This window comes from Pomacea canaliculata, linkage group LG6 (assembly GCF_003073045.1).
Source record: "Pomacea canaliculata isolate SZHN2017 linkage group LG6, ASM307304v1, whole genome shotgun sequence".
NCBI lineage: Eukaryota > Metazoa > Mollusca > Gastropoda > Architaenioglossa > Ampullariidae > Pomacea > Pomacea canaliculata.
The window spans coordinates 315,612-330,206 of NC_037595.1; the positions used below are offsets into that span (position 1 = coordinate 315,612).

Here is a 14,595-nt window from a genome sequence, read left to right on the forward strand (position 1 = left end):
ATAATAATGTTATCATGATATGCCTAATTAACATACATTCCAGCTATCCTATTGGTTGAGGCTTTTAGCTGTATAACCCTATCCTTGCACAATTGTGACATCTGTACATGGGGATGTTTGTAGGTGTGTATCTCCAGAATGGGGTAGAGGGGGCATTCACTTAGAAATAGGGAAATAGTATGTTGCATCAAACTTGACAAGATCCTTACTTTTTGAAAAAAATTCACCCCACTAATCCTTTAAGATAAATGCACAAAGCCCTTACAGGATATTGAAACTGAATTGTCCAGTCAGGAGTTGATAGCTGGAATTGAGATGGCTAGAATGCTATTTTCCAAGTAGTCATGTCATCTGGTACTATAGGAAGAAGAAAGATCATAGCATTTACATTTTTTCAGCAGTTAATTTAGTTGACACCTTGTTTATCTCAGTTGGTTGATCTACCACATTACTTGTTCCAGCTTGTTCACAGAACGCAAGTCAGTCACAGTTTCAATCCAGCAGGGTGTTACATCCAGAACCTATGGCAATATAGTGGCAGAGTTTGAATAATAATGCATATTTAATGCATATTTCAACCACTTTTGTAAACCTGGAAAGATATTATTGATCATTAGCAACTTTTGCCTATGATTTTTTTTTCTTTCTGAATTAATGGCAAGTCCTGTAATGAGCTGAAGCTTTCTTTTTATGGCACTTACGACAAATTAAACTATTTACATACATCTTAAAGTGTGTTGGAGACAGTTCATAATTAGTATGCTATACAGCTCAGAACGTGTATGCTGGCATGTATTAAGACAATTCTAAATATATATGTATTTTATGGTGTGTTGCTGACAGGTAGAACGGTTTACTAACTCCAAGGTTCTGTCATATGCTTTGGTTGGAGGCTGCATGGAGATAATTCAGCTCCGAAATGTTGTCCTCCGACTTATGCGACAGTGTAAGCAGATTTCTGAACAAGTGGAGCTGGTGGTGGCCAGACTGACTAGTCATCTGGAGGGACCTCATGATGAGAATGGCCAGATTATGACGCAGCCTTCTCTTCTCTGCACTAGGTAAATCTCTCAGTCATAAACTACGCTAGGGAATCTGTCAGTTTGCTATAGTGTGTTGACAGAAGCTCAGAACATGTGGGCTGGCATGCTTGCCATAATGAGTATGCTGCCATAAACCATCTCTTCTTTGCACTAGGAAAATTTGTCCACCATAAACCCATGCCATGTATGTCAACTTCCTATGATTCTACTTACTTTTAATTTTAATTCATTTGTGGTTGTGTTTACCCAAATTAACTGTACTGCAAAATGTGTGTACCCCTGTAAATATATTATATACACAGATCTCATATGTGTGACTAATGGGTTATTTGTGACAGCTTTGAGCTGAAGCCCTACCAGCTCATCGGACTCAACTGGCTGCGCATCATGCATTCTCAGCACTTGAATGGTATTCTGGCTGACGAAATGGTTAGTCTCTTTGTCTCTTTCATCAGATGCTTCTACAGTTCAGCTCACTGGTTGTTGCTAAAAGTTGGCTTGAGATAATGCCTACATTTTATTGTTACAATTTGGCTAAAAAAATTGGGGTTGTGGAGTAAGGTTACTGTAGAAAGTTATAAGTAGACATCAGGGGAGATTCAGTTAATTTTAAATTACGCTTAGACTTGCTGGTGGTATGCATGTGTTGACAGACCCAATACCCTCCTGTTTAGGTCAATACAGCAGAAGTAATACAAGGTGAATAATAACAATAACTATTGATGAAGATCACTTAAGTCATCATCACAATGTGGTCTTTGAGACACAAATAAACAATATAGCAAGGTTTGTTATTACAAATACAATTTTTGTTTATTGATGCTTTCCATGACATTGTTGTTTCTGCCAATGGTAGCATGAGAACATTTCATAAAACATTAGTGCAAGTTAAAAAAGATCATAAACTATATCTAATTCTACTTATAGTTTTGTAATCATTCACAGTCACTGTCTCAAGTATTAAACATCTGTACCCATTTACATTGGCACTTCACAGTCACTGTCTCAAGTATTAAACTTCTGTACCCATTTACATTGACACTAAGAATAATGAAGAAATGAGAATGACATCATTGGTGAATATGACATCATGTTAAAAGTTTGCCTACAAAATGGGATCAACCAGTATGGGCATCTGCATTCATAATCCTGCTGTAACCATGAGCTGATTAAATATTTGGATCGGAGACATGATAAACACTTGCAGATAATAGGTAGCTCTAGATCAGACCTGGGCAAAGGCCGGCCCGCGGGCCGGAACCGGCCCTCCTCCTGTCTCTGACCGGCCCGCCCTCTGGCCCGCCTGCCAGTATATATACTATATATACAGTATTGGGTAAAACTGAGTTAAATATACTAGTCCGGCCCTCTTAAACACCCCAATTTCTCATGCGGCCCCTTGGGAAAATTAATTGCCTACCCCTGCTCTAGATAAAGGAACACTCAATCTACCACGTCTATGTGCCTTATGTCAAATTCCTGTTGGAGTTGATGCGAGTTGTTTGCTAAAATTGAAGTTTGTTAATATAAAGCTTGTCAGACATTGTCTCTGTGTCAATGAGTAACAGCTCGGTTCACCAGCTCACTCCACCCTGCACACTATACCCAGTTCACTCCACCCAGTTTTCTGCACCCAGCACACTACACCCAGCAATGTACACCCACCATACAACTCAGTAGCCTACACCCAGAACACTCCACCAGCTCATCTAATACACTACACCAGCTCACTCCATGCAGCAACCTACACCCAGCACATTGCACCCAGCTCAGTCAACCCTGCAACCTACACCCAGCACATTCCACCCAGCACATGACACTCAACAACCTACACCCTGCTTATTCACACAACCTACACCCAGCTCAGTTTGCTCGAAATGTTGTTCACCCAGCACACCAAACCCAAAGTTAGGCTGCTGCATAATAAGGGAGCTCAGAGTGTTGTTCACTCAGAATATGACCCCGCCCCCCCCCCCCCACTACACCCAATGTTATGGACTTGCATATAACGTAAATGTTGTTAACCTCAGCACACTGCACCCAAAGTTATGATGCTTCATATAAAGGTAGCATCAAAGAATATTATATCACGATGGCACAGTCATAGGCTATAAATGCTTGCTGAGATGTGTACCACATAGCTATCACTGTGAAATGTGTAATGTTGTTACACAGCTGTCGCTGTTACACAGATAACACTATGAAATGTTATCTTCAAGATTGTGGTTGATGCATCCCACCCGGCCAATAGTGTGTTCTGTCTCATGCCCTCTGGGGTCAGGTATAGACTCGTCCAGGCTCAAACCCAAAGAAGTAGTTTCGTTGCTGAATCAATAGCTTTCGTGAACTCTGCCGTCTTTCGTGTCCAGACCAATAGTAGTTAAATGTGTCCTTTTTTGTAGTCTGCAATAGTCATGCAACAGTGTCTTTATCCATGTGTGCCTGCTCGCATATGTATTTATTTTGTACCTGTGGTGGCTCTGCGATGTGTGGGTCATTTCCATCCATGTGGGCAGTGTCTGTGTATCTGCTAGAAAGTGAGTGTGGAAGAAAGAGCATGCGAGAAAGAGGGGTAGTGTGTATGTATGTGCATATCCATGTGGAGGAAATTTACGGAGGTGTGCATAAGCAACAGCACAAGCAGTAGTGTCTGCAGGTATGAGTGTGAGTAGTATTTGTCAAATAATTAGTGATCATCTTCATGTCAGATTTCTCAAGTATTATTACTTGGTCAGTAAATAAGTTCATACACAAGTAATTCTGTGATTGTATATTATTGTTGCACAGCTAAAACTGTGATGTTGAATCATTATTCTGCTGTCAACTCTAAAATTTGTATCACTCTTGACAGGGGCTTGGTAAAACAATCCAGGCTATTGCTTTCCTCGCACACCTCTTGGAGGAGGGAGAAAATGGCCCACACGTCATCATTGTTCCATCGTCAACTATAGGTATTTGTGCCTCACACTCACACACCTATGCATCATTGTTATTCCATCATCAACTATAGATATTTGTGCCTTTCACACATACATACACATGTCGTCATCATTTTTCCATCAACTATAGATATTTGTGCACCACACACACACATGCATCGTCATTGTTCCATCATCAACTAGAGGTATTTGTGCACACATACATAAATATCACTTTTCTCTCGTGTCATGAAAGAGTAAGACGGTGAACAAGGCCAGATGATAATTGCAGAAGTGAAGAAAGTGCACTTTGGACTGCATTAAATGCCTGCTAACTCTACTTTCATTTGACAGTCAAGCCTGTTGTATGAATCCAAGGCTTTGGTCACAAAAAATATAAAGAGGTAGAAATGCACTTACCCATAAAGGGTCTGCATTCTTCATAGATGAGTCAAACATAACATTAGACTTATTGAAGATTTCTCTATTACATCAATATCAGTGTCAAAAATATTGATGTAAATGTCCAGTTATATCAGATTTTGCAAGTCCCAAACATGCTACGGTTTTTTCAGATATGGCAAGTCCATGCTACAGTTCTTTTGCATGATGTGCCCTCAACATAGGCAAAGGAAATTCTATGAAATGTTTGTGTATAGGAGACAAAATTGTGTTCATTACTTTCAAAACTTAAAACTGTTGCTTAATTCTTTGCAGTTCAGTCAAACATTGCTTTGTTAAATAATATTCATATAGCTGTTGAATAAGAAATTCTCAACAGACAGAATTAAAATGCTTTTTTCCCTTTAACTTCACCTGACAACCTGCACCAGGAGTTTAGGGACTACAGCTGAGAGTTGGTTTTCTGGTAAAACTGTATCTCCAAACTGTTTCTAAAATTTTGAAAATTTTGTGAAATATATGAAAAACTTAAATACAGGCAGCATAAAGAAAAAGGCAATGTGTTTTGGCGGAAAGTAATGCCAGAAGTTGCAGCCTTTTGCTCCTTGAGGAGTAACAAGGACTAAACTAAACTAACGCCAGAAGCAGATATGTTAAGCAACAGTGGAGGAGATACGTTAAGCAACAGCAGAGGACAGCTTTAAGCAACAGTAACAACAAAAAGGATACCCTTTGGTAACAGGAAGGCAGACCTGTAAAAATTGAGAAAGATCTCCTTTATCGAAAGAAGCATTGCAGAGAAAAAGAACCATATCATTTGGGAATATTTCAACTCCCAACTGCTTGTCCACAAACAGGGGCATGCATCTTCATCTAGCAACAGTAATAGCAGTTTCAATACAAACAGACCTGCTATGAAACGCCCTAACATGACTGTCGCAATTGACAAGTCTGTTCAAGACATTCTAGCTGAACTGTTTGGAAAAATAGAAACGCTAGCGACCAAAGATGTCAAACAGATGAAAAGTCAGGTTCAAGAACTTACAAAGTTTTGGAAAAATTGGAGAAAGTTGAAGGTCAGATGTTAGATTCTAAAAACAGGATGATGGCTATAATGAAGGAAATAAAAGTTGTGAAAGAAAAGACCGCCCGCCTTGAAAATAACATCAGTGATCAGAAAACTTGCAAACTAGAGAGAGAGATGAGCAACTTGGAGCAATAACCCAGAAGGTAGAACCTACAAGTGTACAAGCTTCCAGAACCTCCTAAAGAGACAACAGGAGATTATATCAAAATAGTGTGTAACATATTCACAGATATGATTGGCATTAAAACTACACCACAAGACATTGAGGCGGCTCACAAGACTAGCAGACTAGGTGAAAATGCGAGACTAATTCTTGTGCGATTCTTGGACAGGAATAAGCAAGATGAACTCCTGAGAAACAGAGAAAACCATTAAGAACAAGCGGTATACTATCAACGAGGATTTAACTGTGCTGAACTACAAACTGTCACGAAAAGCTACAGAGTGCTTGACAACAATGGCCATGTGGACTCTAAGAGAAAAATCTTATCCAAACTTAAAAATGGACGTATAGTGAGATTTAATATTCATGTGGATATTGACAAAGTACTTCAAAAAGTAATGTGATTTTCTCCACTTCACTGATAAGGTAGACACTATACAATGCAGTTAACACTGTAAATGACAGACATAATCTCTCAGTTCCCATTGCTAATCTCATATAAAGCTACTGTCACAAAAGGTGTTTCCACGTGTCTTGCTTTCCCGAGATAAATCAGTCAAAATATTGGAGAGCTGACATATTTACAGTTTTTCACATATACGTTATATATATATATAGAGGATACCATAGATCAGTGATGCCCAACCTTTTTCGGCCTGCAGGCCATATCCATTTCGGACAGCCGTGTCGCGGGCCACTTCACCGCAAAAATACAAAAAAGAAAAAAAAAATAGAGCAGATACCATTTTTTATTAGAAACAAGTTGTACTTACCATTAATTATGTAGTCATTAGTGGGATATTTGAAGTTGTTTTCCCGAAACCAACTTCTGAATGCCCGGCCTCATTGTAGAGACACCAAGTCGGAGCACTGAATCGAAATGTTCGTCCATCAAAAAAAAGATTGGGAAACGCCCCTACATAGGGATAAATACTACTTCTTCCCTTTTTTCGTTATTTTTTTGGTTTTTTTTATTACTAACATGCGGATTTCCTGCACTGTGGGCAGAAGTTTTGCGGGCCGGATGGCACCGTGTCGCGGGCCGGATATGGCCCGCGGGCCTTAGGTTGGGCATCCCTGCCATAGATACATCTGGTTGAGTGGCTTTAGCCTTCTCAGGGTATAGGTCACACACCATGCTGACCCTTTCTTTCTGCTCTGTTTTGCGTTACATCCAGTGCCCCTTCAGGAGTGCTAGCCCCGTGTTAGCTGCTACAAAAATAAAAACATTCATTTTTTCGTTAAATATTTGTCTGCCTAGCTTTCTATTAAGATTATCTAAGGCTACCACTAGCTAGTTTTAGCAGTCATAGCACTATCCACTAAAAAAATAATTCTATATTATTTACTAAAAGACTATTTTAAAGAACTTACCCTAGACCAAGTAGGCAATATTATTAAAAGCTAGTGCCCATTGTCTTCCGCCGACTGCGCTGGGCAGAGTGTTCTCAGTGTCAAGATGCAGTCCTTAAATCATTGATTTTATAAAAATTAGTTCATCTATGGCTTTTATTACCCAACCCCTAATCACAATAAAAGAAACTATCCAAAAGAGTGGTTTTTCCTTTATGTCCAAAAAAAATGACAAAATAAGTAGAAGAGTGTCAGTACAAAAAATATTCAGCACTGTAGCATTGGAATACCTGATATTAAGAGAAGTATAGAGGCACTAAACTATCTTGGGTCTGCAAATTAAAGACCACAAATCAAAGCTGGAAACATGTTCCTCTTCAAGCATAAACTCAGTCACATTTTCAAGAAGCTGGACATATCAGTTGGCTTATTTCTTGAAACAAATGACTTTTGGACTGACATTTAAAGCTTATAACGAATTAGATAAAAATACCTTTGTCGATAAAGTAGATGAAATGTTAAATGCACCTATCTCCTGCAATGAAAATATTAGGATAGACAATAAAATAATTCTCTATAGAAAATTGTTAGACAAAGGAATATATGCATTAAGACATGTACTTGAAAGAAATGGTAATTTTCCTCTCATATCAGTCTATACACAAATTCAGCTTAAACATAAATTTTGTTTCCTACATAGGATGTCTACAAGCCATCAAAAAATATATAGGTGCTGACCATCTAAATATAACAAATGAAATGGATTACCACAATGACATAAATAAAGCTCTCCAAACAACCTAGTCCATTTTAAAATAAAAAGGAGCACGCCTGTACTTTGATACATTACTAACCAAAAAAATCCCAAACCAAACTGCTTTGATAAATGGGAATTAAAATTGGTGAGAAATGTCGAATAGCACTGCATCTTCAACAGAATTATACAAATTAAAAATATTTAGCTGAGATGGCTACAAATTAGATTAATTCACAGGATTTTAGGTAGAAAAGTGACACTGACGAATATTGGTATAGAACAAGATGAACTTTCTGATTATTGTAGAGATGAAAAAGATAGCATCCAGCATGTTTTTTTTAATGTATGACAGTCCAAAGACTCTGGAAAGATTTTGAACAAAAGATTTTTTTTTTTGCATCAGTAGTGGTCTTCATACAAGAACCTAAAAATTCAATGCCCTTATTTAACTGGCTTACTGAAAAGGAAAAAAAAGAATTCAAAATTAAAAAAACAAAAACTCAGGGTCATCTGTGTTGTGAAGGATTTTTTTTTCCAATGTTTATAATATCAAGGTTTTCAAGGTTTGTTTTGCATTGTGAATCCCAGTCTTGGGGTTTCTTTGGTTGACGGTGTTAACTGCCATGATTGTTTTCTTGAGGCATTGTGCCTTCACTGTTAGTGAACATCATTTTCGTTATTTCTCCTGTGTGTCTTTTTTGTTCATGGTCTGCCACCCATTGGGAAAAGCCTGGTGACATATTAATCTTCTGTTGTATTCCTTTACTGTATAACCCATTGGTTGTTTATATTTTATTCATTTTAAAGCAAGAAAAGAAAAGAAGCCAAGAAAAGACAATTTTCAAGCATAAAGTTCTAGAAAAGCCTAAAGAAAAAACAATGTCACAAAACAGACTGTGCTGTGCATAAATAAATGAATATATGAGGGAAGAATCTGTTGGCTGCTTCAGAGATTGTTTTGCTATGAATTATTTCCCATAAGGAGCTAAAATAGTCAATCCGGTATTTTGTTATATTTGAAAGTATGCAATGAGCTGGTTGATCAAAAGCCATTTTTAAGATAGTTGATGATTATTTGATTTGACATGGATTTGTACTCCAACAGATGAAAATGACAAATCCCAAATTTGAAGTCAAATAGATACTTTATATATTTTTATATATTATGTAAATAATTTATTTTTTATCTGTCTCATAACCTACTTTCAGGAGCTCTCCGTTTAATATAGTTTTTAACCATCTTTCATTTGAGTTAAGTACCCGAAAACAAAACCTATATTTCTTGTAAAGCAATGATGGTTGTCTTTTTTGTAGGTTAATAGGTGTAAATATTGGGACACATTGTACTTCCTGCCACCACTACCATTCTAAATGTTCAGTCCTGACAACCTGACTGTCAGGTGTTTAAGGATAGTGATAATCGGTCATCTGGTAAGTATGGAAGAAAGAGAATTTATAAGGAAAATTTCATTTCTTCGTTAACATTACCAAATGACCCGATTATCAGTTGTAGTCCCTAAGCTTCTAATAGGTGGGTCATCTGGTAAGTATCAAAGACAGACAATTTACAAGAAAAGTTTCATTTCTTAAGGTGTGGCATTCATCTGTTGGCTTGAGTGAAGAATGTTGATGTGTTCATCCTTTAATTGTAAAAACTACATATATCATGCTATGCAGGTGGCATGCTACTTGCACTGATATCCATCGCCTTTGTCAGGTAGATAAGAATTGCAAATTTAAGCACAGTGTAAATTCCAAACTTCTGTTTATGTTTGTTCAGAAAACTAGCAAAAGTTATCCACTGAGTATTAAAAAAATTGTGTTGCCACTTAATGTGGTTTATAGTGAAAATTCCAACCTTATTTATTGACAAATTTATATTTTTTCAGAAAACTGGCTACGAGAGCTGTCTGCCTGGTGTCCAGAACTTCGTGTTATTGTTTATTATGGCTCACAGGAAGAGCGGCGAGAGACACGACACTCTATCATGTATGGTGGCAATAAAGACTTCCATGTCTTACTTACTACGTAAGCAGTGTTTTTCTGCTAAAACAGTATTACTGCAGATAATTTACTCCATTCCTATATAATAATAGTAATAATGAACATATGTTTAGATAACCTTAGGACTAGGAGAAACAACACAGATCTAATGCTACATAAACTTATGCGCATGCTTGTGCGCACATACACATGCACAAACAGCCATGCACACATAGTAACTACAGACACATTATACAAGTGCACAATCCAGGCATGGTAGGGTGAAGTCACTGATTTTGTAAAAAAGCAAGTCTTAAGATTTAAAGAACATCAAAGAGGGACATAGTTTGACAGGTAATTTGTTCCAAGTCCATGAGGCTTGGCAAGATAAGGTTGAAGAAGCCTGGTATCACAAGATGAATGGAGCAGTTCTATGGGAGGTATGGATGTGAGTTGAGTTCAGAAGGGTACCAAGGGCCAGTGCCAAAAACAGTAGAATAAGTCTCAGTGGAAAGAGAAGTGGGAAAAGAAGGATAACCGAGAAATTTCTTTGCAGCAGTTGCAATCTTTTCTGGATCATTCAGTATAACATGATCGACAGTATCAAAGAGTGCTGGTCTGTTTCAATAAACAGAGAGTGCGCCTTTCTGTATCTGATTGTGATTTTATCAATTGATTCACTTTATTTTCTTCAACTTGAACATTTTATTTGTTATTTAGATTATTTTATACATAGCTTTTTTGTTTTAGAAATAGGCATTATGCTTAAGAGGCACAGTGTTGTTGAATTATAGATTGTGCCTTTTACTGGATATTTGTGGCTGTATGTTGTCCCTCTCTGTGTATCACTATAGTTGGAAATTCTTTCCATAACATTGTTAAGATTATTATATTTTAGATAAAATATATAAACATTTTCAATAGAATGTCATATAACATGATATGATCATATTTCAGATATAACATGGCCACAGGAGGCGTGGAAGATCGCTCCCTGTTTAAGAAATTCAGCTTCCACTACGCAGTATTTGACGAAGGTCACATGCTTAAAAACATGTCCTCTCTTCGTTTCCAGAATCTGATGAAAATTTCAGTAAGTTATCAGTGTATCCATGTGTACATATGTTCAAGCATAAATGTGTGTGATTGTGTAAGTGGGTGTTTGCATGCTTGCTTCTGCATAGATGGGTGGGTAGGTGGGGTAAGTATGTGTGTATTCTTATATGCATACATTTCTTTTTTGCTTTGTGGGAGTCATATGTATAATTTTCCTATTACAATATCTATAATAATACTAGCCCAGGAGAGCAGCAATAGGTTAGTGATGTTCCTGGTTTATGAGTAAACGGAGCCTAGCATTAGTGTGAACAAAGGGGACCAAAATACAGGATTTATAAACTCAAAATTAATATGGGATTTACAGATAACTCAGTCTTGGGCCTGAAGAAGCAGTATATCTCTGCATATTGGTGTGTAATGATAAAGATATATATATAATCCCAGAAAAACTGTTGCATCTTCAATATATGTGTGCACTTTGTGTGTTAGGCAGAAAGAAGGTTGCTGCTGACTGGAACCCCACTACAAAATAATCTGTTGGAGCTGATCTCTTTATTGTGCTTTGTGATGCCAGACATTTTCCAGGGCAAAACTGAACCTCTCAAGAAAATGTTTTCCATGATATCGGTCAGTTATGCTGTTACATGTAATCATGGATATTATTGTTATTTGCATTGTATCTGCTTCTGGAATTGTGCATCAGTTTTTCATTATATTTGTTTGGCAGAGTGCTTTTTTTAAATCTCTATGACAAACTATTTTAGTCTCTGTGATAAATACTGTTTTCCTTGTTGTCAGTCTGACAAATTGCCATGTTCTTTTAGCTCGGTCCGGTGGCACAGCGGTTAGTGCCTGTCACCAATACAGTGAAGGTTGGCTGCCCAGAGTTCGTTTCTCGTCTCGAGCACGCTGTTCCTTCTCTGCATGTGGCATCTGTTTACAGGGCTGGCTGCCTTGCCGTAATATAGCCTTAGTTGCTGGCACGGGGTAAAACACCAAACACCCCCCGCCATGTTCTTTTATGTCTGATAAATTGCTTTGTTTTTGTTGTCTGCGATGAACAGCCGTGTTTCTTTATTCCTATATTTGTATTCCTTTCTGACAAACTTTCTACCTCCTTAACTGCTGTTTTATCTCCTTTTTTTGTCTTTACCAGCCTTTCTCCATTCTTTCTTTTTCTGTCATGCCTTTTTTATCCTTGGTCTCTTCTTTGCGGCCTCTATTGGACCCCTGTGTTTGACATTCAGGATGACCCATGTGAGAGGAGGATGGGATCCTGTTGAAGTTTTTGATGGGTTGCAGCCCATCATACCAACACACCTCTTTGGCCTGGACTGACCTGAGATATGTTGAAGTGCCACACATAAATCATTTGGGAGTTGGCCATCCACTACCCTAGATTTCTAGAAGATCTTGGATCAATCTATATTCTGTAACCCTCGTTCAGTCAGCTCGAAGTCACCTTTCTGATAATACTCAACAGTATTCCCTTGTTGATTCCCATGGTGGGTGGGGAGCAGGAGAAAAATGGGGACATATAAAATGCCTTCAAATCTAAGAAACTGCTTCAGAAAAAGGGCATTGTTTTCAAATGTCTGTGCTCTGGACAATTCCTCATGCAGTGCACAAATCAGAAAGCTTCTGAGGCCCTGCACCGATGGGACAGAAAACACTTTGTCAACCGACGCATAAAAGTAACTCCACACAGATCCCTCAACTCTTCAAAGAGGGTCAATTGTTTGCCCTGACCTTGCCAGGATGTCAGAACTTGACATCAGTGCCGAACTGGCATCCTGGGAAGTCACAGCCATGCAGATACTCATCCTAAACGAGGACAATTTATTACTACCAATACGCTCTTCATAACTGTCTGATACCCAAAATGCCTGACTTCATTGAAGTTGAGTATTGGCAGGTCAAAGTCTCTCCATTCATACCTTCACCATTGCACTGCTTCAGCTATCAACGTGATGGTCATGGGGCCAGCTTTCGCTGCAGTACAGGCCATGCAGCAGCTGATTGTTCTTCAAGCGCCAAATGTGCTGTGACTGGTCTCATGTTGCTTCTTTTAGAGACTGCCCAGCTCCAAAGAGGGTTGGTGAATGTAAGGCAGTGAGGAAGAGATGGGCACTGCCCTCTTGCAAAGCTGGCTGCCAGAAGAGTGATATCTCTAACAGCTCACTCCCTAACGACCTAAAAATGGTCATATGATGACCTTCACCTTACACATTTTAATTCCTTGTCTTGACATGCAGAATGTTTGCCAGTAGTTTTTTACAAGTAGATGGTTGTTTTTCACTTTACTGGCAGCTATATTTTTCATTTTCAAAAACTATAAACTTCACTATCAGAGTTAAGGTTTTAATATAATTTTCAGTATTTTTTAATGCAGACTGTTTTGGAGGCAACAACAACTTTTTTTCAGGCCACTTTCCATTTTTTTAATCATTTCTGTTATCCATGTTTTGTTGGTTTGTATTGTTTATTAAGTGTTTTTATCACAAGATCATTAGACACTTTTGTTTTTCTGTTTCAATAAATTTGACAATTTCTTACAATGATACAGCCTTTGTTACTGGCTCAGTAACAATCAACCTACTTTTGTATAGAATGAAATATTTATATATTTTTTTCCTGCTGTCACCTCCGCAGATACTTTTTCACCAAAAGAAAATAATATAGGTTTGACTTGTATAATGTTGCTTGTGGTCTGTTTGGACTTAGAGAGGTGACAGTGAGCAGGGAAAATATGAAAAAGAGCGAATTGCCCAAGCCCAACGCATCATGAAGCCGTTCGTCTTGAGGCGGCTGAAGAAAGATGTGAGTACAGTAGCACAGATTTTAGTGACATTGTGCATCTGTAACATATATCAGTTCTTTTTACATCCTCTTTGCCTCCATCTGACATGACTAAAAAGAAAAAAAAATCACTAGATGTTTGGATTTAGTTCACCATTGTCTTCTCTTAGTGCGCTTATCTTAAAGACCAACCTCCAACCTGAACAGTTTGTGTTTTTTCAGATATCAGTAGATATAGGCGATATAAAACTAACCTGTAAATTTCAGCCTCCCAAACCCATCCATTAATTAATTAATTATCTGCTAGGATTTGCACCAGCGACCAACGAGTGTATTACATCATGCTAATAGTGTACTATGTCATGCTAGCGCACCATTCACAACATTGCCAGCAGTCAACACCAATCAGAGAGAGAGAGAGAGAACGAGCAACAGTTTGGATTATTCGGACTCTAACAGCCTGCATTTCTTGTGGTTCTGAAAAACTGTTACTTTAGCATGAGAACTACATACTTTCAACATCTCAATAATCCAAACTGTCGCTATGATTGGTGTTGACGGCTGGTAATGTTGTGAATGGTGTACCAACATGACGTAGTCCACTGTTAGCGTGACATTAGTACACTGTTACCAGCTCTCATTGATCGCAGGTGCAAATCACGTGCTTTGCTAGTAAATAATTAACGGATGGGTTTTGGAACCTGATATTTACAGGTTATTTGCAAAAGATGCAAAACATTCAAGTTGGTCTTTAATCTGTTGTAGGGTTCTTTTATTGATTAGTCATCTATCATCATCCTAAGTCTGATCAGAGCATCCTACATTTGCAAAAGTTAATCTTTGTTTTGTCTCACTGGTACTGTTAGCTTTACACATTTTCCATCTGTTCCCATCAATGCAGAGGCTGAATCATGTCGCTTGAAATGTTGGTCACTAGCATGCTTGTGTAGGCAATGATGTTCTTCATTAGCCTGCTTGTGTGGGTTACACAGTCTTCCGGGGTTTTTTTTCCTTTTTCCACAAGACCATAG

The 14,595-nt window shown here is 38.1% G+C and overlaps 1 protein-coding gene across 3 annotated transcripts in view; it reads left to right on the top strand.

The window, feature by feature from the left end:
• Nucleotides 1-14,595, top strand: part of LOC112567044 (SWI/SNF-related matrix-associated actin-dependent regulator of chromatin subfamily A containing DEAD/H box 1B-like) — a 35,939-nt gene that overhangs the window by 11,724 nt on the left and 9,620 nt on the right. For all 3 annotated transcript variants that reach the window (XM_025243532.1, XM_025243534.1, XM_025243535.1), the window contains 7 exons: nt 844-1,061; nt 1,382-1,472; nt 3,895-3,994; nt 9,613-9,751; nt 10,664-10,799; nt 11,255-11,392; nt 13,490-13,585. In XM_025243532.1, coding sequence (XP_025099317.1) covers nt 844-1,061; nt 1,382-1,472; nt 3,895-3,994; nt 9,613-9,751; nt 10,664-10,799; nt 11,255-11,392; nt 13,490-13,585 — 918 coding nt within the window. The remainder of the gene's footprint in view (nt 1-843; nt 1,062-1,381; nt 1,473-3,894; nt 3,995-9,612; nt 9,752-10,663; nt 10,800-11,254; nt 11,393-13,489; nt 13,586-14,595) is intronic.